Source organism: Chelon labrosus (assembly GCF_963514085.1).
Source record: "Chelon labrosus genome assembly, chromosome: 12".
NCBI classification, from domain to species: domain Eukaryota; kingdom Metazoa; phylum Chordata; class Actinopteri; order Mugiliformes; family Mugilidae; genus Chelon; species Chelon labrosus.
In genome coordinates this window covers 10,354,040-10,379,316 of record NC_140345.1, presented here as the reverse complement: position 1 = coordinate 10,379,316, position 25,277 = coordinate 10,354,040, and the positions used below count along the sequence as shown (strand labels likewise).

The 25,277-nt window shown below is 42.1% G+C and overlaps 4 protein-coding genes across 6 annotated transcripts; 3 read left to right on the top strand and 1 right to left on the bottom strand.

The window, feature by feature from the left end:
• Positions 1 to 6,819: 6,819 nt before the first annotated feature.
• trim46a (tripartite motif containing 46a) lies at positions 6,820 to 14,112 on the bottom strand (the record flags this gene model as incomplete). Its single annotated transcript, XM_084556297.1, has 12 exons — positions 13,947 to 14,112; positions 12,743 to 13,001; positions 11,961 to 12,111; positions 10,538 to 10,736; positions 10,313 to 10,459; positions 10,120 to 10,215; positions 9,475 to 9,728; positions 9,224 to 9,345; positions 8,795 to 9,124; positions 7,885 to 8,114; positions 7,711 to 7,778; positions 6,820 to 7,267 (listed from the first exon to the last, which is right to left on the bottom strand). The coding sequence occupies exons 1-12, from the start codon at positions 14,004 to 14,006 to the stop codon at positions 6,820 to 6,822; spliced, it is 2,364 nt and encodes a 787-aa protein (XP_084412423.1). The 5' UTR covers positions 14,007 to 14,112.
• A 451-nt stretch (positions 14,113 to 14,563) lies between these two features.
• On the top strand, positions 14,564 to 18,433 carry LOC311497685 (transmembrane protein 107-like). Of its 2 annotated transcripts, none has more exons than XM_084558032.1 (5): positions 14,564 to 15,142; positions 15,264 to 15,331; positions 15,402 to 15,502; positions 16,453 to 16,549; positions 16,690 to 18,433. In XM_084558032.1, exons 1-5 carry the CDS (start codon positions 15,056 to 15,058, stop codon positions 16,757 to 16,759), a joined length of 423 nt encoding a protein of 140 aa, XP_084414158.1. In that variant the 5' UTR covers positions 14,564 to 15,055; the 3' UTR covers positions 16,760 to 18,433. The 2 variants fall into 2 exon arrangements, with proteins under 2 accessions (XP_084414158.1, XP_084414159.1); XM_084558033.1 differs by lacking the exon at positions 16,453 to 16,549 and adding an exon at positions 16,295 to 16,391.
• A 215-nt stretch (positions 18,434 to 18,648) lies between these two features.
• krtcap2 (keratinocyte associated protein 2) lies at positions 18,649 to 20,690 on the top strand. Its single transcript, XM_084556850.1, has 5 exons — positions 18,649 to 18,772; positions 19,404 to 19,558; positions 19,760 to 19,823; positions 19,957 to 20,023; positions 20,118 to 20,690. Exons 1-5 carry the CDS (start codon positions 18,769 to 18,771, stop codon positions 20,236 to 20,238), a joined length of 411 nt encoding a protein of 136 aa, XP_084412976.1. The 5' UTR covers positions 18,649 to 18,768; the 3' UTR covers positions 20,239 to 20,690.
• A 1,409-nt stretch (positions 20,691 to 22,099) lies between these two features.
• s100a10b (S100 calcium binding protein A10b) lies at positions 22,100 to 24,005 on the top strand. Of its 2 annotated transcripts, none has more exons than XM_084556853.1 (3): positions 22,100 to 22,248; positions 23,501 to 23,655; positions 23,750 to 24,005. In XM_084556853.1, exons 2-3 carry the CDS (start codon positions 23,518 to 23,520, stop codon positions 23,903 to 23,905), a joined length of 294 nt encoding a protein of 97 aa, XP_084412979.1. In that variant the 5' UTR covers positions 22,100 to 22,248; positions 23,501 to 23,517; the 3' UTR covers positions 23,906 to 24,005. The 2 variants fall into 2 exon arrangements, with proteins under 2 accessions (XP_084412979.1, XP_084412978.1); XM_084556852.1 differs by lacking the exon at positions 22,100 to 22,248 and adding an exon at positions 22,364 to 22,472.
• Positions 24,006 to 25,277: the final 1,272 nt, after the last annotated feature.

Below are 25,277 nucleotides of genomic sequence, written 5' to 3'. Positions count from 1 at the left end.
TCTTGATGAAAATGAAGATCATGAACACAGTCAATCCTGGAAGGATCAGTCCTGTTGACTGTAGACACTAAAAGTGAATAATAGTCATCTAAAGAACAACAAAGCATGTTTAGAGGGAGAAGTTGAAATCCTCCCAGGTTTCTAACCTTTATGCAGCTGCCTACACGTAGAGCGATGTGGGGATTTCTTTTCGACTGTCAGTTTCAGAAAGCTGTCGAAATGCTCGGACACACGCTCTCCCTCCCGGCCGATGATAGAAAGATGTACGGCAAGAGGCCTCTCTGGACCCGTGTCAGCAAATTCCAAGAAGTCGAAACCAAAAATGCCTTCTACTTGGGGTACGAGGAATGGTTGGACAAATGTTTCATTTAGAAAAAGGCATTTCATGGAATAAGGTTCTTCACTGAATAAGTCCGGGTTCACCCTCTGAGAACTATTTATTCCGTTTTAAAAAATGTCAATATCACAAATGTATTCATTTTCATTCTTTAATTTGTCACCTATCTGTTTATTAAATGGATAGAACAACAACAGGGCAGTTCCAAAAGCCATGCTACTAGTGGTTCAACTTGTACAGTAACTGTGTTGAAACACAACACGAACTTTGTATTTAATATTGTATTTAAAAAGTAGGACAGGTCTGTGCAGATGAGTGAGTCAGAGTTGTGAAATATGTGGATGTCTTTGGAAAAGAAATAAGTCATTTAATAGGAAAAGGAAGGAGCGAGTAGATGAGCAAATGATGAGTCCGGAGAAGATAAGGGATGTTGCCCATTCTTCTGGTGAAAAGAGAGACATTAGTAACACTGGATGGACAATGCGTGGAGTCAGAAGGACTGGTCTGACACACCCCTCATTAGAAACTGTGGCTTGCTGTGAAGACACAAAGTGTTAAGTGCTGGGCGGGAAATCAAAGCATGGACTTTACGCTGGCGAGTACACTTCTTTGGTCGACAGCCAAATGGTAACATGAGGTCTATGTTTTGTATATGAGTGTGTGTGGTGGAGCTGCGTCGATGGGGGGGGGGGGGGGTGAGGTGCTGAACAATGAGTACAACTCACAAACAGGATCCCTCTGTTTCCTGAAGCAGAGATTGTCTCCTTAAACAACACACACAAGCTGACTCTTGCACGTCTGCGCACATCCCTTTAAACCCATGCGTACACACATTGTATGCACAGCACTGTACGCAGACGCTCCCGCAGTCTCTCTCCCCCCCCCACATAAACACTATGTATGCATTAAGATGTCTATTTTAGTCATAATGGGCAAATTCTGATATATGGGGTTTGTTTCCCCCCCGTAATTACACACAGCGAAGTCCCTGCTAACGTGCAGTCTGCAGCCAGACAGTATGCATGCTCAGCATATAAACACACACGGCATACACACAGCACTCTGGGAGGCAGTCAGCAGCTTGTGCACTTTCTGCCATCAGTAAAAGCACACCTGTCCCAGCTGCTGTTTTGAACAGAATAAGAGGGAAGAAGGAATGTGCTTCTCTCAGTTTTCCTGTCAGCCCCTCACCCTTCCCAGCAGTCTCTGTCGTCCTCCTCCCTTCACTTGTTTATCTAATTATTCCCAAGGTCAGCTATTGTTCCTCCTCTTCTTCCACACTGCCATCTTCTATATTTCTTTCTTTGCATTTTATCTTTTCTCAAATCATATATGTTACCCGTGCAGTGCTCTTATTCTTTGTCAGTTTGTTTGTTTCCTCCTCTTCATTTCACTCCTTTAACATGACACAGTGGCCCCAAAGTCCTGCTCATACATTTAAGGAATAGTCACGCAGTTAATGTCCATTTTTTGAGCCAGATTAACATAAATCTTTGTAGCGAAGGAGTAAGGAGTTCATACGCTTTCCAGCTCATGAAAAGAAACTTCATGTGGCTTTGATATTGTGCTGCATTTCCCTGACTAAAAGTTATCTAATTAACATTCATGCCGAAGCTTTCTTTCTTTGCTTTTTATTGGCGCCCATGTTTATGCATGCACTTGCCTTGTTCGTAAATGCAGTTGGCGCTGCAGGTATTTACGGCGAACCCATGTGCAGGGGGTAGCAAGTGGCTTTCTATTCCCGGTTTTACCAGCTTCTCCACCTTTTGTTTTGATTTTGTAATCAGCACTTCTCTCCTCAGAGCCCCGGAGGTTGCACAGCTGAGGGGCACACACAAGAACTCGGTGCATGCATCGTGGGCTGCACACAAAGACCACCTTCCTTGTTCTCATACACATGCAATCACATGCAATCAATGTGTGACTCTTCAGCTCTATCACTGTGACCAGCTGGTGCTGAAAGACCTCCAGTCTGTACATCTGCCACGGAAAAGGTTTATCAGGCAGAACCTCCGGTGTGTTTTAAAGGGGTTGAATGTGGTTCACTGTGTCCTGCTCCAATCTCTTATGATTGTTTTGCTTCCTCTTCCTCCCCCTCTTGCTCCACCGTCCTTCAGAGTTGGAGCAGTGAGCGAAGTGAAATGTGGACAGCTAGTTATTAAGCTGTCAGAGGAGAACGTGTGGACCAAACCCCTTGTCAGCAAGGATGAACATACACATTTCACCTTTGATATAAATCATTTGTCAGGTATCCTCCTGTTCTACCACAGGAACATATCTGAGCTTCACTCACTGCTCTTGACACCAGTGGACTCAACAAGAACAGCTTTGCACATGTCCAGCACAACATTTCACTTGAGTCATAACAGTAATGTTTAAAATATGTCTGTGTTTCACAAACTACTGTAAAGTGAATATAGCATAAAAACTGGTGAAATGTAGCGACAAATACACTCTGCGTATTAACGCACTGTATATTTTATTATTTTTGTATATTTCTTGTATCGCTCAGTATTCCTTATGCTTATTTTTATTGTACCAACCACCACAACAAATTCCTCCTTTGTGTGAACACACGTGGCAATAAATCTGATTCGGATTCTGAACTGAAAACCACGCCAAACAGGTGGCAGAGCACAGTCAATGGCTTTATGGAGAGCTAATGTTTTTCCAGTCTAAAAATGACACACACTGAGACATAAATACTCGCATAACCTGAGGGGGAATGGTCCTGTCTGAGCATGTCGTCTTACTCTGGCATCCATCCAGAACAAACACGCACACACACACACACCCACACACACACACACACGTGACCGATTTGTGTGTACCTGTGTATCACAATAGTTTTGGGTGTGTTTTTGAATGACACCCTTGCAAAGTGGAATCGGATTTGACTGCATGCGCGCAGCATTCAGCACAGAGACAAGTAAAAATTAGATTGATGAAAAATGAGAAACTCAAGCCAGAGGCAAAAATGGGTTTGGTTTAACAGTTTTATGTTTGTTTTTTTCTCTTTTGGAAAAATCGGAGACCGGTTGGAACATGTAGTGTTACTCGAGGGCTGTTACGTTGGTGAACAGTGTACGTGCAGTAGGACGTACACATCTACTGTGATGTGGAGAGGTGCTAAGGAAAGACTGAAACACAGCTGTTCAGGGGACCTGGAGTCTGTGCTTGCATTAGCAAACATTTCTGCAGCTTCTTGCACTGTATGCACATTTGAAAGTTCACTACATCACGTTGTATTTGGAGCCTTTTCGGCATGGCACTCAGCATTTTTGTTCAGTCAGCTCCAAACATAAAGAAAAGCCTTAATTGGAATCCAAAAACACTTGTTTCACTGGAGGTAGTGACTCTGACCAGACAATCTCAGCTGGTGTCAGTGGATTTTAACCACAAGAAATGACATCTAAACTTTTCTATTAAGTCAAATTTAGATCCTGAAATCTTAAAAACTCCAGGTTTTCCCCTTTATCGGTTCAACCGGTTGATTAGCTGCTTATTCATCTTATCGCCTGGTCTTCACCATGAATGACTCCATTAAATCACAGAGAAAATTACAAAATCCGGTTGGAAATTCTTGTGAATCACTTACGTGCTTGCGTGCGACCACGCAGACAAACACTGCCAGACAAACTTTTTGTGGGAGGAGTTCCGTTGTGCAAAGAGGTGTAAACTATAATGAGCTCTGCCCAAGACATTACGCAACTACACTAGAACCAGAGCCCTGTGGAGGTTAGACGAAGGTTATAGAGGAAAAACACCTCAAATGTTTTAGCTGGAACCAGTAAATGTAGATTTTCCAGTTTTGCTCTTCAGTTTGTTTTTTTCTCTTTCTCTGGTGTTGTTTCACTTCTGGTAGGATATATGATGGAACTGCTGGGAGCTATTTGTAAAATGTGCCACCACCACCACCATCTTGCCCACATATATTATATTTACATTTTTATTAATATGAACTTATGTAGGTTGTCAGAAATTTGTTTTCCAAAAATGACCAAGAGAAAGCTGGATGAGGAGATGGGATAAATACTCCTCAACATGTTGAATAGAACAAAGACTGGCTCAGCTGATCCAAACAGAAGCTGAAAGCTGTTCTTAACTTATGGGGTGTGACATGTCATCACAGATTTGTGGTCAGATAAGTCGGTGTTGACACAGGGTGCACCTGTTGCTCGTTTTTTTCCCCCTTTTTTCCTTTAAACAAAGACAGAAGTCAACAAAGCACAAACAATGTTGCCCCCTAAAGGTGACATTTCAGTATTGCAAGCCTCAGCAGCAGGAGTTCCAACTCGTGTTGGTTGCAACACCTCAGTGACAAACGCACACGCAATATTTACTTTACTCTGTTGCCTTTGTGAAAAATGTATTTTCCTCACTTTGTCTGGGGAATAATGGCCTATTGTCACCACCAGTCCAACTGGCTCACCTAGTCTTGTCTCGTGTTTACATGTAATAAAACTGCTGAGCTACATCTGCTGAAGTCTCTATCAGGTCTCCAAAGGTGTGTCCTGGCTCAGTGCAAAAAAAGGCTGGCTGTAGTTCCATCTTCTTGGCACACAATTTCTACTTTATCTGTTCAAGCAGCTCTGGCACAGTTGAATGATTAAGGGCGTAACTTGCCCTCACATGCAGGCGGGCAACACACGCTGTTAGAGAAATCTGTTTTTCCATGACACTTAAACAAAGAGGGTTTGTCTTTGTAATCTCTCTTGGAGTGCTGCTCTGCAGTTTACAGTCAATCAAAATGTGACAACTTCATAACATGCAGCAATTTAACTGACAGTTGCATTTGAGCAACAGCATATTTTTCACTTTGGCGATAACGTGACAGTTGATTATGAAAAAGTGGTTTACAACAAAGAGAGATTGAGGTTCAAAATTAAAGTACTGTCTGAATGATAGACTAGGAAGACAAACTAAAAGAAAGTTTAGGCCAAACAAAGTTTCTGTCTTACTTGTATTATGGGAAGGAAGTAAGGATGGATCCTGTACAGCCACATCTGTGTTTGGTGTTTTGATGGTCAAGAGCAGAGAAAAAACAATTAAAATACATGCAAACATGCAACAAAGTTCTATGTTTGACACAAAGCAACTCCTTACAGTCGTTAGTCTTTTATTATTTTTTCTCATTACATAATAGAAACATTCTGCCAGCAAGGCAAAGTCTGAACTTCTGAAATGCTACAGTCTAAAGTCATTCAAGTGCTGTGCTGAAACACAAGAAGAGGAATCTGGTCTAGACGAGTCATTCATGACAGGAGGACACACATACTGTACCACAGATAGCATGAAAGTCACAGCTAGACCTCACTTACTCTCACACGCAAGAAAATCATACTATGTATCAAAATATAGTCAGAGCCAGTCGATCTGAGAATATGACAATATAAACTCTTGCATTGAAATGATAAATTCACTTAAACTGTGAATCGTCTCAGTGAAGATGATTCACGTCTGTCAGTTGCAGGGGAAAAACAAAAGATATAGAAAAGAATGAAGTCAATCAGACTTCAAACACAGTCAAAACCACAGTCTGGACAAGTAGGCCACAGATATTTTTAACTCTTGTCAAAGTGTTAGACAATCAAATGCATTCATGTGTTTGTGAGTCAACCAGAATAATGAGAACATTATTCATTCAGCACATGTTTTCTTTGTTTTACATTAGAATTGGAAAAACACAGACGCGACTGTGTGTGTGTGTGTGTGTGTTTACCCAGCCAAAATGCCACACGAGTCCTTTTGAAATGCAAAACAGTGACAGTATAAAATACCAAATGGGGCTGTGCAGACACAGATACCTGTGATCCTGATAGAGGCTGTTGAACTTTCACAACCAAAGAACGCTCTCTTATTCTGCATTGTAGTCACAATGTTTACACTGTTGAAGCTAAATAAAAAAATAAGATAGAAAATTAGACGTACAGTACACCTGAGGTGTTTTAACAAGGTGACAGTCAGTTTATCTGCATATATGCAAGTTATGAATTCTAGTTACACTTGCATGCAACGTCTGTTGTCCAGTCATTCTGGGACCAAATAAGCAAAGTGTAAAGTGAAAGCAGATGTTTCTTACATTGCAAACAGATGCTTGGAGATTCTTAACCTGCTATGAAGTTGTTTAATCACCCTGTCAACAGAATTCTGCATAGTCTAAAATCACTTCAGCCACAATGTCCCAAGGAGCATTGCAAAATTGAGGAGAAATAATGCAGGAAAAATATTAAACAAACCAAGCCATAGGGGATATTTGTCGAGTGCAAATGCAAAAAAAAAAAAAAGATCCAGTATTTACAGTCATGTCTATAAAAAAAATCTATAACCATATTTAAGAGTGACAGTTCAGTCAAGTATCAAAGTTTAACAAGATCAAGGAAATTAATTATTAACTCACGTTACATGGTGAATATAAACCACCTTTACCTCTACATATAAGACAAGCTTTGATCTCTGACTGAACTGTGACCATAAACTGATTATTTACTTAGATTTGTTGCTCGTGCTTGGATGGTTACCCTCCGCGGTGGCGGCTCCTCGATGCTCCGATTGGCCACGAGGTCCTGCAGCTGCAGGGCTCCGCCGCCGATGAAACAAAACGCGGGACACACTGGAGCAGAACAATCCACATGTCCCTCCCACAGGATACGCAGAGAGTGGGCATCGTAGAAGGTGACTCGTCCTTTGTCACAGTCCAGACACACTCCTAATCGGGGCGGGAGAGGAGCAGTGTGAAAGTGAGGCAGGTTACCGTGGCTGCTACTGTGGGAGTGCAACCCCCCCTGGCTCTGGCTGTCACTCTGGCTCTGAGTGTGACCGTGTCCTTGCGGTAGCAGGATCTTGCCCATGCCCATGGTGAGGAAGCAGAAGGGAGGGGAGTCCTGGCCATCCTCTGCCCCGCTGTCATGGCCGCTGTCCGGGTCACAGCTGGGGGGAGGCAGAGAGGAGCATATAATTAGGCTGAACACGAAAAAAAAAGAAAGAAACTCATCTGTTTCCAAATTGCAAGGTTGAAAACAGTATGACCTTAAAATCTGAACCTCCACCCAGTTTCCACCTCAATTACAATATCAGTTCCATGTAGCAGCATCTTTATTCTCAATGTTTTGCATATTTACTGTACTGATTCGGCTTCTTTGCCAGTCTAAACTCTGTTCCTGGCAGCTGAAGGAAATATCAGGCCTCTGTTGTGTTTATAGATTGTTATGCTGCCCCCAAGTGGCTAACCACCTACAAAACATTCTGGCATTGCTCCAAAACCTCTGAGGCTCAATGCATTATATATATGTTTTTAAATATTGGTATTTGAAACAGGCTTGTGACAGACAGTTATTTTAAAGTCTTTATTCAGAAGAGTAAGAGTTAGTTACCGAGGGCTGGCCATGTCTTGAGGGAGATGAAACCACTCTTGTAGCTTAGTCTCAACACCAACTCCGACCTACATAAACAAGAAGAAAGCTTTGGTTACATCAATTTTAAGTCAGCATGTAAGGTAAAACTGATTAAATACAGACTATCAAAAACAAACAAAGGCGGTCTGTCACCTTTACTAGGTAGGAACCTGGCTCCACTGAGCATGCCCAGTAGTGTCTGCCTTTAGTGACAGCCAAGTCCGCCACCAGCAAGTCAGAAGTCAAGTGACAAGATGTGAGTGTGCGGTCGGCAGCTTGCAGGAGGGAGAGGCCTGGCACGCTGCGGGCGTAGGTTTGGCCTTTACCCAGTGCCAAGCGGTCTGCATGCAAGCCCCAGCGAGAATCCAAGGAGAAACTCAAGACTTGGGAGTGAAGGAAAAGAGGAGGCATACCAGGAGGAAAAGGAAAGGAGTCAGAAAGGAGGAAGGGTTAGCTCCTGAAGTGACTACAGCAAGTCTGAATACATAATGGGAAGAAAACATACAATACGAGGCAGATCAAGAGACTGAATGAATTTCAAAAGGAAATGTAGAAAGGGAGGTAGAAACGGTAAAAAGATAAGACTGACTCAAATACTGTTAACGTAGTCTGAATGTTTTTGAGGGGATGACAGTATAGAATAACACAGAGAGAAACAATGGACAATATATACATAAAATAAAGAATTTTTGAAAGTGCAGAAAGACAGACCTGCAGCAAGAAAGACAGAAGTGGAAATATTATGACTGGGATGACACTCGAATGCAGAGCAAAAAAAGGAAGGCTTTGTGCAGAAACTAAAACAAAGTGGGAATGGAGGAAATCAGAGGATGGAGAGAAAAGAAATATCAAGATTAGTCAATCAATTGAAAAATGACAGTAGGAAATGACAATCTCTGTTACTAATACAAACACAAAAAACAACTTTACTACTTAAGTCATGGAAACTGCCTCAGAAACAACAAAATGGCCACATCTGTTTTGATAGGCATGTCAAAATGAAGAGTGTTCGCAGTGAATGTAACGTCAAAATAAAAGAACTGATAATATGTTCATATCTTACCAGGTGCTGGCGGAGTTTGGAGGTAAACCTCTTCGCTGTATTCCCCAAACCCAGCCTTGTTGCAGCCTCTCACCCTGAGCACATAAACGCTGTCCGTCTGCAGTCGATCTATCACGGCACTGGTCCCCTTCACTTCATCTAGGCGCTGCCATGCTGTTGCAGCATTAGGAGATCTGGTGCCACCCCACGTGGCTGCAGCTCCTCCTGCTCGTCGCTGGTATTCGACGGAAAAGTGCCAAGCTGGGGCTGAATCCTGAGGCAGGCGCCAGCACACGAACAGCTGGTCGTAAGCGAGAGTCTTCTGAGTGTCAATGACAGGAGCCACTGGAGCTGTAGAGGAGACAGAGCCACGGGTTACACTGCTATTAATCTCAAGAAGATCTATTGTCACTTTTACATGGTTCACATTACATGAACAAAAGAGCAGACCTTGTATGAACGCCAAGCTGTTGATGAGCTTGACCTCTTTGGATGCATCAAGGTGAAAGTGTCTGAAGGAGGGATCGGCAGCAAGAGAGAAACACTGGAGGTGTTCTATAGCCTTCACCAGCCTGGATGAAGAAAGACACGGACAGAATGATGAGGGGAAACAACAAAAATTTAAGAAAATGAAATGCTAACAAGGCAAACCTCACCATTTCTTTCCTGTCAAGTTTAGGTTTCAGCTGAATAAACGTTACCTGTTATGTGTCACTCTCGCAGCCTGTACGAAGCAGGGTGGATCGGCCTCTTTGAGCAGCTCCTGGGTGTAGGCCATCAGTCCTGCGTGCTCCAGCAGCCCCTGCCTCTCAAAGACCTGTCTGGACAACGCCTCCTCCCTCCTGCTGCGGGATCCCTCTAGGGCCAAGGCCAGACTCCCCTGACGCTCAGTTACAGCCTTTTCCAACTCTCGGATACAATGAGTGAGGTGCCGCAATGCCACTGAACTGTTAGCCTGCAGAAAGGCAGGGAGGGGACACCAAAGAGTGAGGAGTGTGAAGAAAGTTCAAAGAAGCTTTTGCTGCTGGGTGGGAAACATTTATAGAGACATTAGCTTGACTATTTCCACCAAAGAAGTGTGCCACTGCACCAGATCCCTAGGCCTCCAGAGGGGCCTCCACAACTAACTTTGCTTTCAGTAACAGCATTCATCTTTTTTTTCATTCATGCATTCATTAATTCAGTAATAGCACTTATAACAAAATGCCAAATTAAACTCATACTGTATTCCTATTGTCCAACAGCACATACGTACATACAATAGCATCCCAGTTCATCATGTCAGGATGTCAGAATTAAAGCTTTTTTTTAGATAGGTAGGTCCACACATAGAAAAGATCGTATACCTCCATCTGTTTGATGGCAGCTTCCAGCTGAGTGATCTGACTCTGTATTGTTTCCTGGTTGGCCAGGATAAAGTTAACTTCCTTGGTAATCTTGTCCTGTAAGACCAAAGTTGTAACAACAAAGTTCAAAATTTAAGACAGCAAACAGCGTGGTTTTAACACAGCAAAAAAAATAAACTACACTCATATTCACCTTGAGGGCCTGGTAGGCCTGTGCAATGGGCAGAACTTTGTGTCCGTGGTGGACACGACGGAGTTTACAAAGTGGGCACAGCAGTTTCTGGCAGTCCCGGCAGTACCACTGCAGTTTCTCTTGCTCATGCTCCGTGCATGTTAAGACCTGGGGCACAAAGGGAATTAAGGCTCACGAGAAGAAAGGCTACTCTGCCTCATGTGCAAAACACAAGAACAGACAAACCTTTGGTCTAAAGTTGTTGGTGGGTAGAATGTGTTCATGTTGAGCTCGAGGGGTTCCCCAGGGGTGGTAGAGTTTGAAACATTCGTTGCAGAAGTTGGACTTGCAGTCAGCACAGCCCTTCGTGGCCTCCAGCGACTGAGGGGGCTTACAGAAACCACACATGATGGCGATGCTCCCAAGACTTACCGTGTGCCTGTACCTGAAGGACAGACATGGGAACAGGGAGATAAAGCAAAGGCAAAGAAGAAAGAAGAAAAAGAGCCTGCTCTCTTTTCAGCAGTTATGAGCCCAACTCTTCAACTGCCTGACCTGGATACATCCCCAGCAGCTGCCTTGTTAGTGCATCCTGAGCAGTAAACATGCACCGTCACACTTTCTTGAACAACACGATCACCGCCTGAGGACAAACTACCCTATCCCCATAACTATCTCTCTCTCCTTATCTCACACTATTTCAGATGCAGCTACTCTAACTGGGATCATCTCTCTTTGAACTGATAAGAGGACAGGATAACATTAATCATTAAAGAAGGCTGAGAAGTATTTTTACTCCAAACTGGCTCACGTAACTTCAACAATGAGTAACTGTAGTACTGTCACGTAGTAGGTTGCAGTTTTTGAGCTGCCCCTGCAGTCCTCTCTCAGACTTAGCCTTGGCTCAGGGCTAAAAGAAAGATTCATTATTGAAACTTCTTCCAGCAAATGATTTTCTGTCTTACTTATAAAGCAGTATTGACTTCATCCTTTATTTGTTGCCTCTCTTCATTACCTGCAGGCCTGGTAAAATGGCTTTTATAAAAAAAAACATGATTATTTTGTTTTTAATCTCCGTTAATATGCTGATGATGAGACTTGCTCACAGAATGAGATAAAAATACATCACAAGTCAAGTTTCAGAAAGCGGCATCTCTCTTACTATATGCCTGGCCTGATATGAGTATTTGGAGATCAGGCATAACATTATGACCATCTTCCTAATATTGTGTAGGTCCCTCTTGTGCCTTCAAAAACAGTTGTGACTCATCAGAAAATGCACATGGGCCTTCTGAGGGTGTGCTGTGGTGTCTGGAAACAGGATGCTGTTAGTGGGGGGCCTTTGGGTCCTATGGGTTGAGGGGAGGGGCCTCTGTGGATCAGACTTGTTCCAGAATATCCCACAGATACTTGATCAGGTTGGGATCTAGGGAATTTGGAGGCCAGGTCAACACCTTGTGCTGTCTTTCATGACTTTTGAGTTGTTCCTAAACCAGGAGTGTCATTGCTATGGGGTGGGGGTGCCCGATCTGGTCTAGGTGGGTGGTACATGTCTAAGTAACATCCACATGAATTTCAATGGTCAATGTTATTTACTCCTGTCAGTGGTCATAATGTTGTGCCTGATCAGTGTACATACTATATTTATGGTGTTTGTGTGTGTGCACACCTCTCTACAATGCGCTCCAGGGTGAGGTTACGGAGGCAGTCTGTCAGGCCTCTCTCTCCGAGCTCCACGTCCTGCTGACAGGAAGGACAGGGGAACAGCATAGGGGGATGGGCAGCGTCCTTCCGCCTTCGCCCTGGGTATGTCCCACACACTGGGAGAAGGATACAGGTGTAGAGAAGATAGAGGAGGAAGACACAGACATGGCTTGAATCGGGACCAGAGAAACTAATTTCGTTCCATCCCATGTAACAACATGTGTTGAAATGACAATAAAGAATCCTTGAATCCTTGAATGGACAGACAGGAGAAAGGTGAGTCTAGAATGAAGACTCACATGAGGTCGAAGAGATCATATTTCATGAAGATCTTGTGGGAGACAAACTTTGATGAAATGGTAAAATGCAGCACTTGTTTGTCTCCACATATGTACATTGATAAATAAAGGTTAGCTCACGGTGTAGCTTACACACACACTCTGAAAACACACCTGCCTGACAAATGCTTACTGCCTTTTCTGTCTCCTTGACTCTCTGCCTGTGGCCTTGGTCATGAGAGGAATACATATAGCTACATATGTGTAGCCACATACTGATGAGTCAGCTGTTACTTCTATGACACTCATACGTTTAGAGGATGGAGACGTCACCCTGCACCATCATCATTAGATCAGAATATGCCTATTCACACACACACGCAACTATTATCACACATGAGCAACGGCTGATTCTGCCGGACCCCGTGAAAGCCCCCAGTCCCTTCCACGCACGCACTGCTTTCTCCACCTGTTCTGAGAACCCGCTCCAATCGGTCGGGTGTCCTGGGAATGGGCTTGCGTGCCTGACGTGGAGAGCGAGTGTTGGGTGTGGAGGCTGGTGAGTTGGGCTCTGGGGGAAAATCCGGAGGTGGATAGCCTCTTTGTACCAGCACCTCAGCCGCACACATTAGACACACACTGTGCTGGCACGGCAGGAGGATGGGCTGCTTCACCATCTCATCGCACACTGGGCAATGCAGCTCCTTCTCCATACTCTTCATGTTGGACTGGAGAGAAGAGAAGCAGACAGAAAGGGGTACAACGAGAGGACTGAGTGATGAGTCGTAGTCAGTAAAGGCTGAGTCACTCGAAAAAAAAAAGAAAAAAGAAATCCACAGTTCTTTATATTGTGCACCTCCTGTCACCTGAAAAATGTATGTGTAGGAGTCAAGGGTGCGAAGGGGAGATGAACAATGGTTATGTAGGCAGATACTGTATATAGTAGGAACACAAAGGGCAAATGTGGAGGAAAAAATAGGTTTTCCTGACTTGTGGTTGGTGTTAGCAAACCTCCTTTTACCATAAATAGAGTCAGCTGGCTTTGCCTCGCCCTTGATAAATTAAGGGGCAGAAGGCAAACTCCAGCTCAAGATAGCATGGCACATAATGGGGAGATGCATGAAAGAGGGAAGACTTCAAAATCAAAATTCTGTTATTTTCCTCTCAGTTTGTGGCCTCCGGCCCAGGTTTTACGGCCGTGGAGGCCTCTTCCCTTTGCAGCAGCTATACTGAGCGCAGCATCCCGTTTCTATGACAACGAGCATCATCTCTGCTATCTCATCGTGTTCGGCCCGAAGGAAGCGTTTTAGGCTCTCAGCCAACATATTACGATGAATGCAGTTAAATAAACATCCACCGCATCTACTGCAACGTGTGTACGCCTTGACATGACTGTGGCCCAGTTTTTATGTTTCCACTCACAAAGCGAATGCTGTGCCACAGAGCAGTCCAGCTTTGTTTGATTTATAGAATATTTATATATATATATTAGAGAGAAGAAATGCCTCACATTCCTTCATCGCTGCATCTGCTATGGATTTAGGGAGGCCGAGGTAATATGGGAAACTGTAATTGCTACATTTACGTTAAGTGTATCCTAATACAAAATCCGTTGTTTAAAAACAGCACACGTAACTGACATAGCTTTAAAAAAATAAAAGCGTCGTACTTACACTAATGCGAACCAGCGCGTCCATGATAGATGTAAAGGTTTGTAGCTCAGCTTCTGCCATGTCCTCTCGATGCCAGTCTCTACGATACAACAACGCAACGTTTTGGGGTTTTTTTGTTTGCTTGTTTTTTTTTTTTTTTTTAGAAAATCTGAGCAGGATATCTCATCACGGTAACGCAAATCCGGGCCTGAACTGATGGAGCGTTACCGCTAAATTGCTGTGCTTAAGGCGTGCTGTTGCACACACGCCGATTCTGTGCTGTCTGTGCCAAAGCAGCGAGTCGACTCGTTGTAGAGATGGGATGGGAGGGGGGAGGTTGGTAGCGTCTGGTTCAGGCCATAGCTACTACAGCCGCAATGCTCAAGGAATATTATTTAAACGGTTCTGTGAAGTATGATGTTACAGCAATGACTTTATTTAAATTTATATTTATCGGCCAGTGATAAATACCATGTTCAATGAAAAAAAAATATATAATATAAATATAATATTTTTTAAAGGCACCGCCTTTTTGCAGGAAAATGAATCAGAAGCTCTGTTTCTCGAAATAAACCTCCAGTTTTCAAAATTGTCCATGTGCCAAATTTCTTGTGGCCCAGATTTTGGTTTTGCCATTAGATGGCAATATTGTGTAAGAAAAAAAAAAAAGAAAGCAACATCGAGTGTGCTCTATCAATTGCTGTTCGTGTCCGGAACCTTTGAATGTTCGTTTTCCGTCCGGTCGGCAATGCTGAGTGCACACACTCGCTGGTTGTCGTAGCAACCGCTTTAAGCGCTTCAGTCGCAACAACGTGAGAGTCGTCGTCTGGATTTGTAGATTAAACACACAAACGTTAGCCCGAATATCGACATGTAAGATATTTAGTTTTGTGAAATTGTATTCGGCTGATTAACATAAGCCTCCAGCAATGATGTTTTTGCTCGTGTAAAGTTAACTCAATCGATGGACTGTAGCTAAGTGCTAAGATAACTCAACATTGCCGTAGCTGCAAGTCTTGTTTAAATTACGGCTAAAGGCGAAATAACGACATTTGTGCAGCACGTGGTGTTTTATTTGTTGTCTCTACACACCTTTGTTCTTTCTCGGAATAAACCGTTCCAGCCACATCATGTCAGCGGTCAGCAGCCTTGTTCCTGCACGGTTTCTCACCATCATAGCTCACCTTGTCATCGTTATAACCATCTTTTGGTCGAGGGTAAGTAAAAACTTACATAAACTGTTCTGATGAGTTGATTATTAAATGTCTTTAAAAATAATAGCAAACACATACCATTTACCGGTGTTGTATTGTGTGATTTGCAACATTTGTTTCTCAGGAAAATAACGTGAAGGCCTGTTTACCTTTGGATTTCACACAAGAGCAGTATGACACTGAGGACAGAAAGTAAGTACATGTTTGCCACACACACTCACATACACACCCACTGATCTAACATGTGTCTGTTGTTTTTCAGATTAGTGGTGGCACTGGCAGTCACACTTGGTCTGTTTGCTATAGAGCTGGCTGGTTTCTTTTCAGGAGTGTCCATGTTCAACAGCAGCCAAGGTCTCCTGTGTATCCTTTGACACTTTGAGTCTCTCATTGGTTATGATCAGTACAGTGTGAAGAATAATGTGAATCAGAAATTAATGGTAGTAGTGGAGCACAACAATAAATACACTGATCAGGCATAACATTTTGACCACCTTCCTACTATTGTGTAGGTCTCCCTTGTGCCTCCAAAACAGTTCTGACTCATCATAGAATGGACATGGACCTTCTGAGGGTGTCCTGTGGTGTCTGGCAACAGGATGTTGTTAGTGGGGGCCTTTGGGTCCTATGGGTTGAGGGGAGGGTCCTCTGTGGATCAGGCTTGGCTTGTTCCAGTGCATCCCATAGATACTTGATCAGTTTGGATCTATTGAATGAGGACTCCAGATACACCTGAAAACAGAAAAAAGAAAGAAAAAAAATGGCTGAAATGGAATTGCAAGACTTATTAGAGCAGCAGTTCCTGATGGCACATGTGTGTTGGCCAATGAATGGCAGATGATGAATTAATATGATAATATAATATTGATGACAGCCTAGAAACGATCTTCTTTTTATATCTTGTTTCTATTTCTATTCTGTGTCATAATATAATGTAGTAGAAGCTATTAGAGCAGTTAAAGTAGTTTGTTTTTTGTCTGTGTCATGTCTGAGACTTGGAGAATTATTATTTCCATAAACACACAAATTACTCTCAAATTAACACCCTGAGTACACACAAGTTTCAAAAGATAAAAGGGTAACCAATCTTTAAAAGTCATTTTAGTCATCCGTTACAATTCCATGACTACAAACTTGCTTCTTCGCCTACTATAGCAACAGGAGTCCATGCCAGTGCCTCAGTGGCTCTGCTTTTCTTTCTGTTTGAGCAATGGGGGTGTGACATCTACTGGTGGATCCTTGCAATTTGCAGGTTAGTATATATTGTTAATATTTTTTGAGAAGCATTTTTCCCTAACAGATGTTTCACCCAGCACTGGCTGTCCACTGCAGCGCATCCGTGTCCTTGTCCTTCTTTGTGTTTGAGAAGTGGGAATGCTGGACATATTGGGTTATTTTTGCCGTCTGCAGGTTGGTGTGCATGTATGTTGTGAATGAATGTATGAGTTTTCAGAATAAATGTGATTAAGGTACGAGTTCAGGTGAAGTGTGAGTACAGTTTCTGTTACTGATGGTTTGCTCTTCATTTCTGTCTCTGTCTCTCCCTCCAGTGTGCTACCGGCCCTTGTGGAGGTTATTTTGTTTATAGCAGTTTTTGGCCTGAAGAAGAAGCCATTATGAACAACAGTCCTGATGAAGAGCTTCAAAATAATGTGTAATGTGGACAACTACAAGTTCATCAACAGACACTGCAACTACAGTCATCTGAGTCGTTGATGATGTACAGAATAGACATTACAACAAAACTGGCAACAGTTGTTAACAGACGCATGTGGATACAATGCAGAAAGAAAAATCAAAGAAATGTAAAACTGATAAACTGATCACATTGCATAATAGTGTTTTTTATACATTTTATATATTTTGAGTAAAATAGAAGCAAAAAATGGTCTGTTATGTTTATTTTCATGTTCAGCATGAGTGTTTACTTTCGAGAGGATATGTGTAGGAATCTCCATTGAAACCGTTTTATAATTTAGTCAAGAAAAATCAGTTAACGTAAATGTAATGTTAGGTTGTTCTTTGCCTGGTCCATAGAAAATCTTATGAAACTACTGTAATATAGAGAAATATACACATCATTTTACTGTGGGACAGAGAATGATTGTGCACTTTATGGGTTGAATTTGTTTTTGTTTGTGGCAAAATTAAAGTTATAAAAGAGAAATAATTGTGATTAAAACAGATTAACCAGAAAACCAAAATAAGAAAGAAACTCTCTAACCCTTTTATGGGTGTATGTAAAACAATGGATGTTGATTGGTTAAACACATTGGTAAAACATTAGCCAGTCAGTGACTCAGCCTACTGGTCCCACCTGACTGGGTGAGTTTTTTAGTTCCTAGAGCTGGGGCATTAATTAATACCATGTACACGAATTTTGGACTTGCATTGCAGTTCAGGCTTAACAAGTTAATCTCTGAAGTACAAATTCTGGAGGATGGGAGGATTCAGGAAGGTATTTCTGTAATTTGGAACAGGGGCTTTTAAATCTAATAAAACACTTCTGCTTTTTAGCCGAACGTCCTCCGTGAGCCTCCAAGCTTTCAATTATCCTGACTCCTGCAGAACAAAATGAACACACCGGATTTCCTAATGACTGGTGTTTTAATGCTAATCAACTCTCCATCTCTCTGCTCGAGTCCTCTGGTAAGTCTGCAGCACTCTACCCGATTATTCATTGCATTCAGAGGCATTGTCTTGAACGTGACTCAGATCTGTAACGTAGAGAAGGCTGATGTGTTTCTCGCCACACCAAAGTCAACAGACTTAATGTATAAATGGCCAGCTGTTGCCTCATCAGTGTACCAGTTCATAGTGAAGGGTCGGTTAAACCCTTTTTTTCAATTTGGGCCAAAACACAATTGCACTCTTGAAGGCCAGCCTGGATAAGCTACAAACAGTTGTTAGTGGAAAAGCCAAACTCATATCTAACTCACATATATACAAATTATTTTGCTTCACCTATTGCAGTTCACTAAAAATGCAATGTTCTATAATGTATAATGGTGTATTTGATTGCATTGCACATAGTTTGGGATGGCATGTGGGGCTAATGCTTATGAAGTAGAGTTGAGTAATGCAAGAGTTGTTGCACAACACTGGATTGGAATGATAACCTGACTATTAAATCCCATGTGTGGGAGTTTTGACATGAAAGAATGCCACCAGAGATTAGTATAATTTATGATCTGCAATGATGTTTAACAAAGCAAACAAAAAACTAAATAAATAAATGACAACTGAACTGGGGAAACCATTACTTCACAAACATCTGAATGTGTTCCCCTTGTCGTAATGAATTCTAGGCAATGTAAAACAATCACATATTTAGATTTTAAAATGGCACCACGTTATATATATTTCCCACAAAATCAAAGCATGACGTATGATCCAAAATGTATAATATAAACATCCGGCACTGTCCGGCACTCCCGCGATCGCTCACTGCGACAATTTTGGTCCTCGTTGCTTTCCTTACTACCTCCGTGATACGAGCAGGGGGCGTGGTCACAATGAGGAAACACAGCGACTGAGTCAGATAGAAGACCTGAACACTTAGCCGGCTCTACGAAGTTCAACCTAATTCACCTGTGTTTAATCACAAGAACTCCAATTTAACATAAACCATGGGTATGTGTGCACGAATTATTTGCATCCGGGTAATCTTGCACAGCGAATGTGTGGACGTGGAGATATTATGTTATGTTAGAAGATCAGCGATCAAGCTAGCTAGCTAACGTTTAGAAGTATTATAGCTAACTTAGACGGCCGATAGCAGTCTAGCAATGCTAACCCCACTAACGTTACTCTAAAACACATTTGATAAAGTTTTTATTTATTTATTTAATTGTTTATCCATTGCGTTATGCTGCCAGGGTCGTGTTGTTGCTTTCGTGGGTTGCTTAGCTTGAGGCTAACAGCTATTTGTCGGAAGTTTCTGTGCGGACACTGACGTGGCGTTAGTCTATTAAGGGTTAGCTGTCTAATTCAAATGATAGTCGATCGTTTAGATGGCTCTTTTAAAGTTGATTGCGCCGGAAATTTAGCTGAAACTTGAAACCCTTACCAAAATCCAACACTATTTTTAGACTATTGCTATGTTTAGTATGTCAGGTGTTTTATTTATAATAAGGTCGGGTTATAAATGTTGTGTCGTTTCCTAAAGCGTGCAGCCTCTGCTTAGTTGTATAACAGCCCTGTGCTAGTCCATCATGTAATCTTGGCTTGTATCCTAATGATGGTGTATCTCTGTTCTTTGCAGCGGTGAATACAAGTACTTCTCTAGTGCTGTCCAGTCTGCTGTCAGTGCTGGTGTTTGCTGGGATGCAGATGTTCAGTAAACAGCTGGGATCGACTGAGTGGCTCACCATCCTGGGAGGTTTCCTTGGCTCAGTCCTCTTCATCTGCTCCCTTACTGTATCCTCCGTGTGATATCAAGATTTGAGCTGGTTTAATTCATGTTACTGACCTTTGTTGATGAACCACCAGTGGGTTTTTTATGTGCAAATTCTCCTGCTTCTGATTATATGTCTAATCTCCCTTTAGCTACCTGTTTCTCATGTGTATATAAATGTACAGAATCTACAGACAAGTGTCCCACCTTAACTTTATCTTCAGGCGTTTAATAATCTGGAAAACCTGATTTTTGGGAAGGGATTCCAAGCCAAGATATTCCCAGAAAGTGAGTTATGGAACTATTTGAATGAATCAGTTTAAAGGATTAGCATTACTGATCGGTATCACATCATTTAACATACAGTTAGAAGTTATCCAATACATAATTTGACTAATTCATTAATTCTGTCCATTTCCAGTTCTGTTGTGCCTGTTCCTGTCACTGTTTGCCTCTGGTCTGGTACACCGTGTCTGTGTCACCACGTGGTAAGTGACAAACTCCTTCATTTTCATCTTCATAGTAGATAGTTAAGAGTTGCCTCTAAATGCGTCTTTACTCTGCCTTTTTTTCCCCGTCCAGCTTGATATTCTCCCTCTTCGCCCTGTACTACATCAACAAAGTATCTGCTGCCCTCTACCAAGCACCTGCTCCTGCAGTCACACCAGCTAAGGCTGCCAGCAAGGGCAAGAGGAAGAACTGATGCATCCACTCAACCAGTCGACATTACCCAGGTGCTGATGGTCATTGCAGTACAGCTGTGGCGTATTTTTGGCACAATCATTTCTTAAATCCATGACCCATTGGTTGTTTCCTTCAACTACTTTTTTCTAAATTTGCTTTGGAAATATTACATGAGAAGTGATCCGTTCATGGACTACATGGACTTTACACCAGTTGGCGTACTATGTTGTTCAGTGTTTTTTTTTTTTTTACAGTGACTTTGAATTTGATTCACAGAGTATTGTCCATGGTGGATATGAAGCCATGCAAATTGCTGAACAGCTCTTCCTACATTCCATTCAGACCGTTTTCCTCAGCACTCTTTTTAAACTGGTTGCAAAGAGATTAGAACATCATGTCATCTGTATATTCGGCAGCACTTCAAGTTGCTTTTTTGTTTAATTCATTTTGTAATTAAACTTTGTGAAACACTTTCAGTGTGTTGTTTGTCTCTCAAAGGTGCGATGATAGACTATGAGCTGCTTCAGTGGCAGGATGATTATGTAGTGGTCCCTGTAGTGTGTGTGTGTGTGTGTGTGTGAGTATGTCTTGGGCTGACAACAAACATGGTACATAGCCATCTTACTTTCATCAATATACCAGGTATACCTATGAATGATTAGTTGTCTTAATAGATAATGCCACAAAGGAAGGTGTTCAATAGTTTTTCAAGCGTATCTTGTCATGGTGGTGTTCTTTGAGGTGGCAAAGAAACGGCATCAGTATAACATAGGTTCTATGTAAAGTAAAAATCTGTTTAGTTTTTATTGTAATGTGCATACATTGCATAAAGGTTGGAGGTAGGGGCTTGTGAGCAGAAGGTCATAGACAAAAGACCTGAGTAAATGCATAGTGATGCCTACATCGATCAGCCACAACATTAAAACCAGTCACAAGGTGAATAACTATCATCTTGTTACAATGCAATGTTCTGCTTGGGAAACTTTTGGTTCTGGTATTTATGTGGATGTGACCACCCATATAATACCCTCCCACCTAAACGCTGTTGCAGAGCAGACACCCCCCACCCGATAGCAAGGACATACCCAGCAAAACAAGCCACACCAAAAAGAAAATGCTCAGGAACAGCCAAAAAAAACAACTTGAAAAATACCTCAGGATGTTGAGCCGGCCTCCTAACTCCCCAAATACCAAACTGATGGAGTAACTGCAGTATGTGCTTGAAGAAGCCCAATCCACAGACGCCCCTCCCATCAACCCAAAGCCTCACACTACCATGTCCTGATGCACCCTCAGGAGGCCGCTGTCCATTCCCTGAACCGTTTCAGAGGCGAAAGGGATACCTACACAGTAACAGTCAGGTGGCTTTAATGTTGTGGCTGATTAGTGTAAATCCTCATTCACATTATTGATTACTGACTTGACTCCCAATTCTGACTGACGGTTAAACAACTGAAGGCCATGCTGGAAGAGGCACACAGCGATGACCCTGTAAATCACACAGTCTGCACACACCAAGAAGAGAGAGAGAGATCTCTCCAAGCTGATCCTGCAGCTGCAGAAGGCTCACAGAGAAACACCAGGAGCAAGAGTATATAGGTGGAAATCTGGAAGACAGTGTACAGTAATCACCGAGGTGCCCTTGAGCAAGTTTCAAAAGAACCAGCAGTGTTGCTTTGGCTCGGGCAGCTTCTGGTGTGACAGTGTCCATGAGAACAGGGCGTTCCTAAAAAAAAAAAAACTGAGAAAATATATCTACGGTAAACAAATGCAAGTGAAGACTGGATCTGAAGAAGCAGACTGATCCTCAAGGCCGCATGTTGACATAAGATTTTGACTCGTTCAAACAAGGTCCAGACTTGCCCACACGCAGCAGGTTCCAAGCTCCGTGCGTTATGCATCCGACGCTGATTAATGTTTTGTGAGCTAAAATAATGGGAAACTTACAGCCACTCGCTATCAGAGGCAGATCACGTATGCACGGCAGTAGGAGTCGGACATTTCTGTCAGGAAACCTTGAAAAAATAATGTAAGTTAACTGTGTGTCTCTCTGCACCTCTGTGTCTCATGGGCGGGGACGGGGTTTGTCCCTTTTCTTCCGTTATTCCCTCTCCCTGGTTCTCAGTATCCCTCCCTTTTCCTCCCATCACTCTGGGCGTTGACTTAATAACTATAAACCCTTGAAAACTCTTTCGGTCAGCCCCAGAACTCTTCACTCTAACCCAGCCTATACAGTTTCAGCATCTTGACCTGGTAAGATTTAGATTTTAACGCGTAATTCTCTGTTTTCTTTCACTGTTGTTTTCTCGCTTTCACTGAAACACGGTTAATGCAAACTGTTTCCTTTTAAGTTAAAAATCAGGCAAGGTGGGCTCTTGCGTTGTTGGCACATTACGCATGACGCACGACTTGTTATCTTTCCGATACATTCTTTACACTCCTCTTCGTATTCAATGTCTATGCCTCGTTTCCCTGAGTCTCAGCCAGAAAAAGTTTCATGTGAGGCAGAGGGAGAAGCCATGAGATAAGGATTTCAGTTCATGGAAAACTACATCTAGCCAAAAAAATTGCTTTGAGTGCCAGTAAAGCCAACACCCACATCCTCACTGAGCTGTGTGTTAGTTTTGGATGAAGTCCCACAGCGATCTTAGGATGGGAGTTGCTTCTCAGATCTTGTACTTTAGTAAAAACAACAATACAATCGTGTGGAAATACTATTGTTCAACAGTCACATTATTTTACTTGCTGCGAGTGCAATGGAAAGTACCAGAAGTAAAGGTACTCATTATCCAGAATGTACATAGAATGATGTAGTTCATGTTATTGGATCGTAATTATCGATGCATCCATGTGTTCCTTGTTTTATCTCTATTTATTTATTGATTTTATTTAGTATTTTTAATCTCAACGTGCCTCAACTACTGACTTAAATGTTGAATTTAATATTAAATACTTACAATATTTGTCTAGAAAATGGAAATACTCAAAGTACAGTCACCTCAGAATTTTGTCATATTCAAGTACAGTACTTCAGTAAATGTACTTAATTGCTTTACATGCTTGACTGCAGTTGTGTTACCAAAGTGCGTGTAACATCAGTCAAACAGATAGAGAATCAGTTATGTATGTTATGTAGACTGTCTTAAAATAGGAAGTGTCCCAGTTGTATCACTTACTGTTTATTACTTTTCTTAAAATTTATTCTAACAACATCTGTTAGATGAACAAAAACAAAAAAAGAAAAGGGACATTTATTTCCGACCCTGTTCTTCTCCTTTCAGCACTACTTTCTGCAGCCATGACTGAGTTGGAGAAATCCATGGAGTCCATGATTACGGTGTTCCACCGCTACTCCAAAGAAGGCAAAAATGAAAGGACGCTCAACAAGAAAGAGCTGAAAAAGCTACTTGAGAATGAGTTACCCAACTTTCTGAAAGTAAGGATATTTGGTGATTTGTAAAAGCTGCTCACTATCTTTAGAATGGATCAGTAACCATGTGTAAACTATCGCTCTCTTAACTCATTGCCAGGCAAACCCTGATGGTGTGGACCACGTCATGAAAGATCTGGACCAAAACAAGGACAATGAGCTGAACTTTGAAGAGTTTGTCCCCCTGGTCGCTGGTCTCTCTGTCGTCTGTGAAAAGGGTATTGCCATGCTCCAAGGAAAGAAGGGGAAGAAGTGAAGTTCAAATGTAAAGAAAAATGTTTTTGGATTTTATCAGATGAAGAGGATTTTGTAGCACAAATGAGTCCTAGATTCACAAGTAAAAGATTTCACTACTGCTTGTCGGACTCCTTTTTTAGTATGTTCATTCTTAAAGACGCTGGCTTCTGCTTTCATGAAGCGTACACACCGTGATAACTGAACACATGGAACCATTTTAGTTAGGAGGAGTTCTGTCAGTGCCAGAAAATACCTCTGAAAGCACTGAGAATACTGATGAGTTCACATCTGATCCGCATCATTTCACTCATAAATCCTCATGAATCTTTAGATGAAGCAGCAGTTCTTAACCAGTGCGTTATAAGAATGTGCTGGCATCCATTGTGCGTGCTGAGGCCTGAACTTTGGTGGAGAAAACATGCCCATAGTTCATGAGCTCATGATTTAGGGTTGGGATAAACCGCCTTACAGGTTTTGATGGGGTTTAAGGGTTCATGAATTTCCTCACATGGACCTCCTCCAGTTTAGAAGCAAACTATTTACAAACTGCAGATTCCTCTGTTATCTCACAGAGGAATCTGCACAGTTTGTAAAGGCGCTAGTTTCATTCCAAGTTTGAACGTTTTTGAATTGACACATGTCAAAGAAAAGCTGAGGTGAATAAAGTGCAGTGTAAATGGCTGGTAACAGGCAGAAGATATGTCACATTATACACATTTATCAATTTTGTTCAGTCTGAATGAACTTTTTGCGTTCAATAGCAGGACAAGACAAACCATGAAATACTGTAAAATGGGTAAAAACCGAAAAGTTGCCTAGTTGCCTTCAAATGTGTTTCATGTATTTCATTCCAGAGATGTTGCCTTAGTGGGAAAAAGACTTGTGTACCGTAACAATGGCAATGGGATGGGTCTATTAAAGTGTCCCAGTGAGGCCTGAGCATGCGCAACACCAGGACCCAGAAACTGAAGTAGCTAAATGGAATTCAGCCACTATTTTCTCTGGTATTTACACTTGTGCCTTTTCTGCTGTCACGTGTCAAACTTTTATGGGAAATGGGCAATTCAAAGAAGTTATTACGCAGACGGGAAGTTGTCATTCAACCAATCCCCCACACTGAAAGAACACAGATTCATGTATGATCTATAAAAGGATGGCTGGGATTGAATTTTAGTTGCTTTTTGGTGCTATGAAAACAACTACAAACTTTAAGAAACACAAATGCATGTAACATTATTACCACATGTTTATAACAAGAAGGGACTGAGTCAGGTGCCAGTAGCTCATTGGGCTGACACATAGAGACAAATGTCATTCACACTTACATATACATAAATCCACCAGCTGACCTGCAGAACCTACTTGCTAAGAGGTGAGGGTGCATTGCAGGT

Bases quoted from the DNA above. Each gene is read 5' to 3' on its own strand.
- LOC311497685 (XM_084558032.1), top strand. From the start codon at position 15,056: ATGTCAGCGGTCAGCAGCCTTGTTCCTGCACGGTTTCTCACCATCATA. The intron at 15,503-16,452 runs GTATCCTTTGAC...TGTTTCACCCAG, and splicing joins CAGCAGCCAAGGTCTCCTGT to CACTGGCTGTCCACTGCAGC. The intron at 16,550-16,689 runs GTTGGTGTGCAT...CTCTCCCTCCAG, and splicing joins GTTATTTTTGCCGTCTGCAG to TGTGCTACCGGCCCTTGTGG.
- krtcap2 (XM_084556850.1), top strand. The intron at 19,559-19,759 runs GTATCCTCCGTG...CTTTATCTTCAG, and splicing joins TCTTCATCTGCTCCCTTACT to GCGTTTAATAATCTGGAAAA. The intron at 19,824-19,956 runs GTGAGTTATGGA...GTCCATTTCCAG, and splicing joins AGCCAAGATATTCCCAGAAA to TTCTGTTGTGCCTGTTCCTG.
- s100a10b (XM_084556853.1), top strand. From the start codon at position 23,518: ATGACTGAGTTGGAGAAATCCATGGAGTCCATGATTACGGTGTTCCAC. The intron at 23,656-23,749 runs GTAAGGATATTT...ACTCATTGCCAG, and splicing joins AGTTACCCAACTTTCTGAAA to GCAAACCCTGATGGTGTGGA.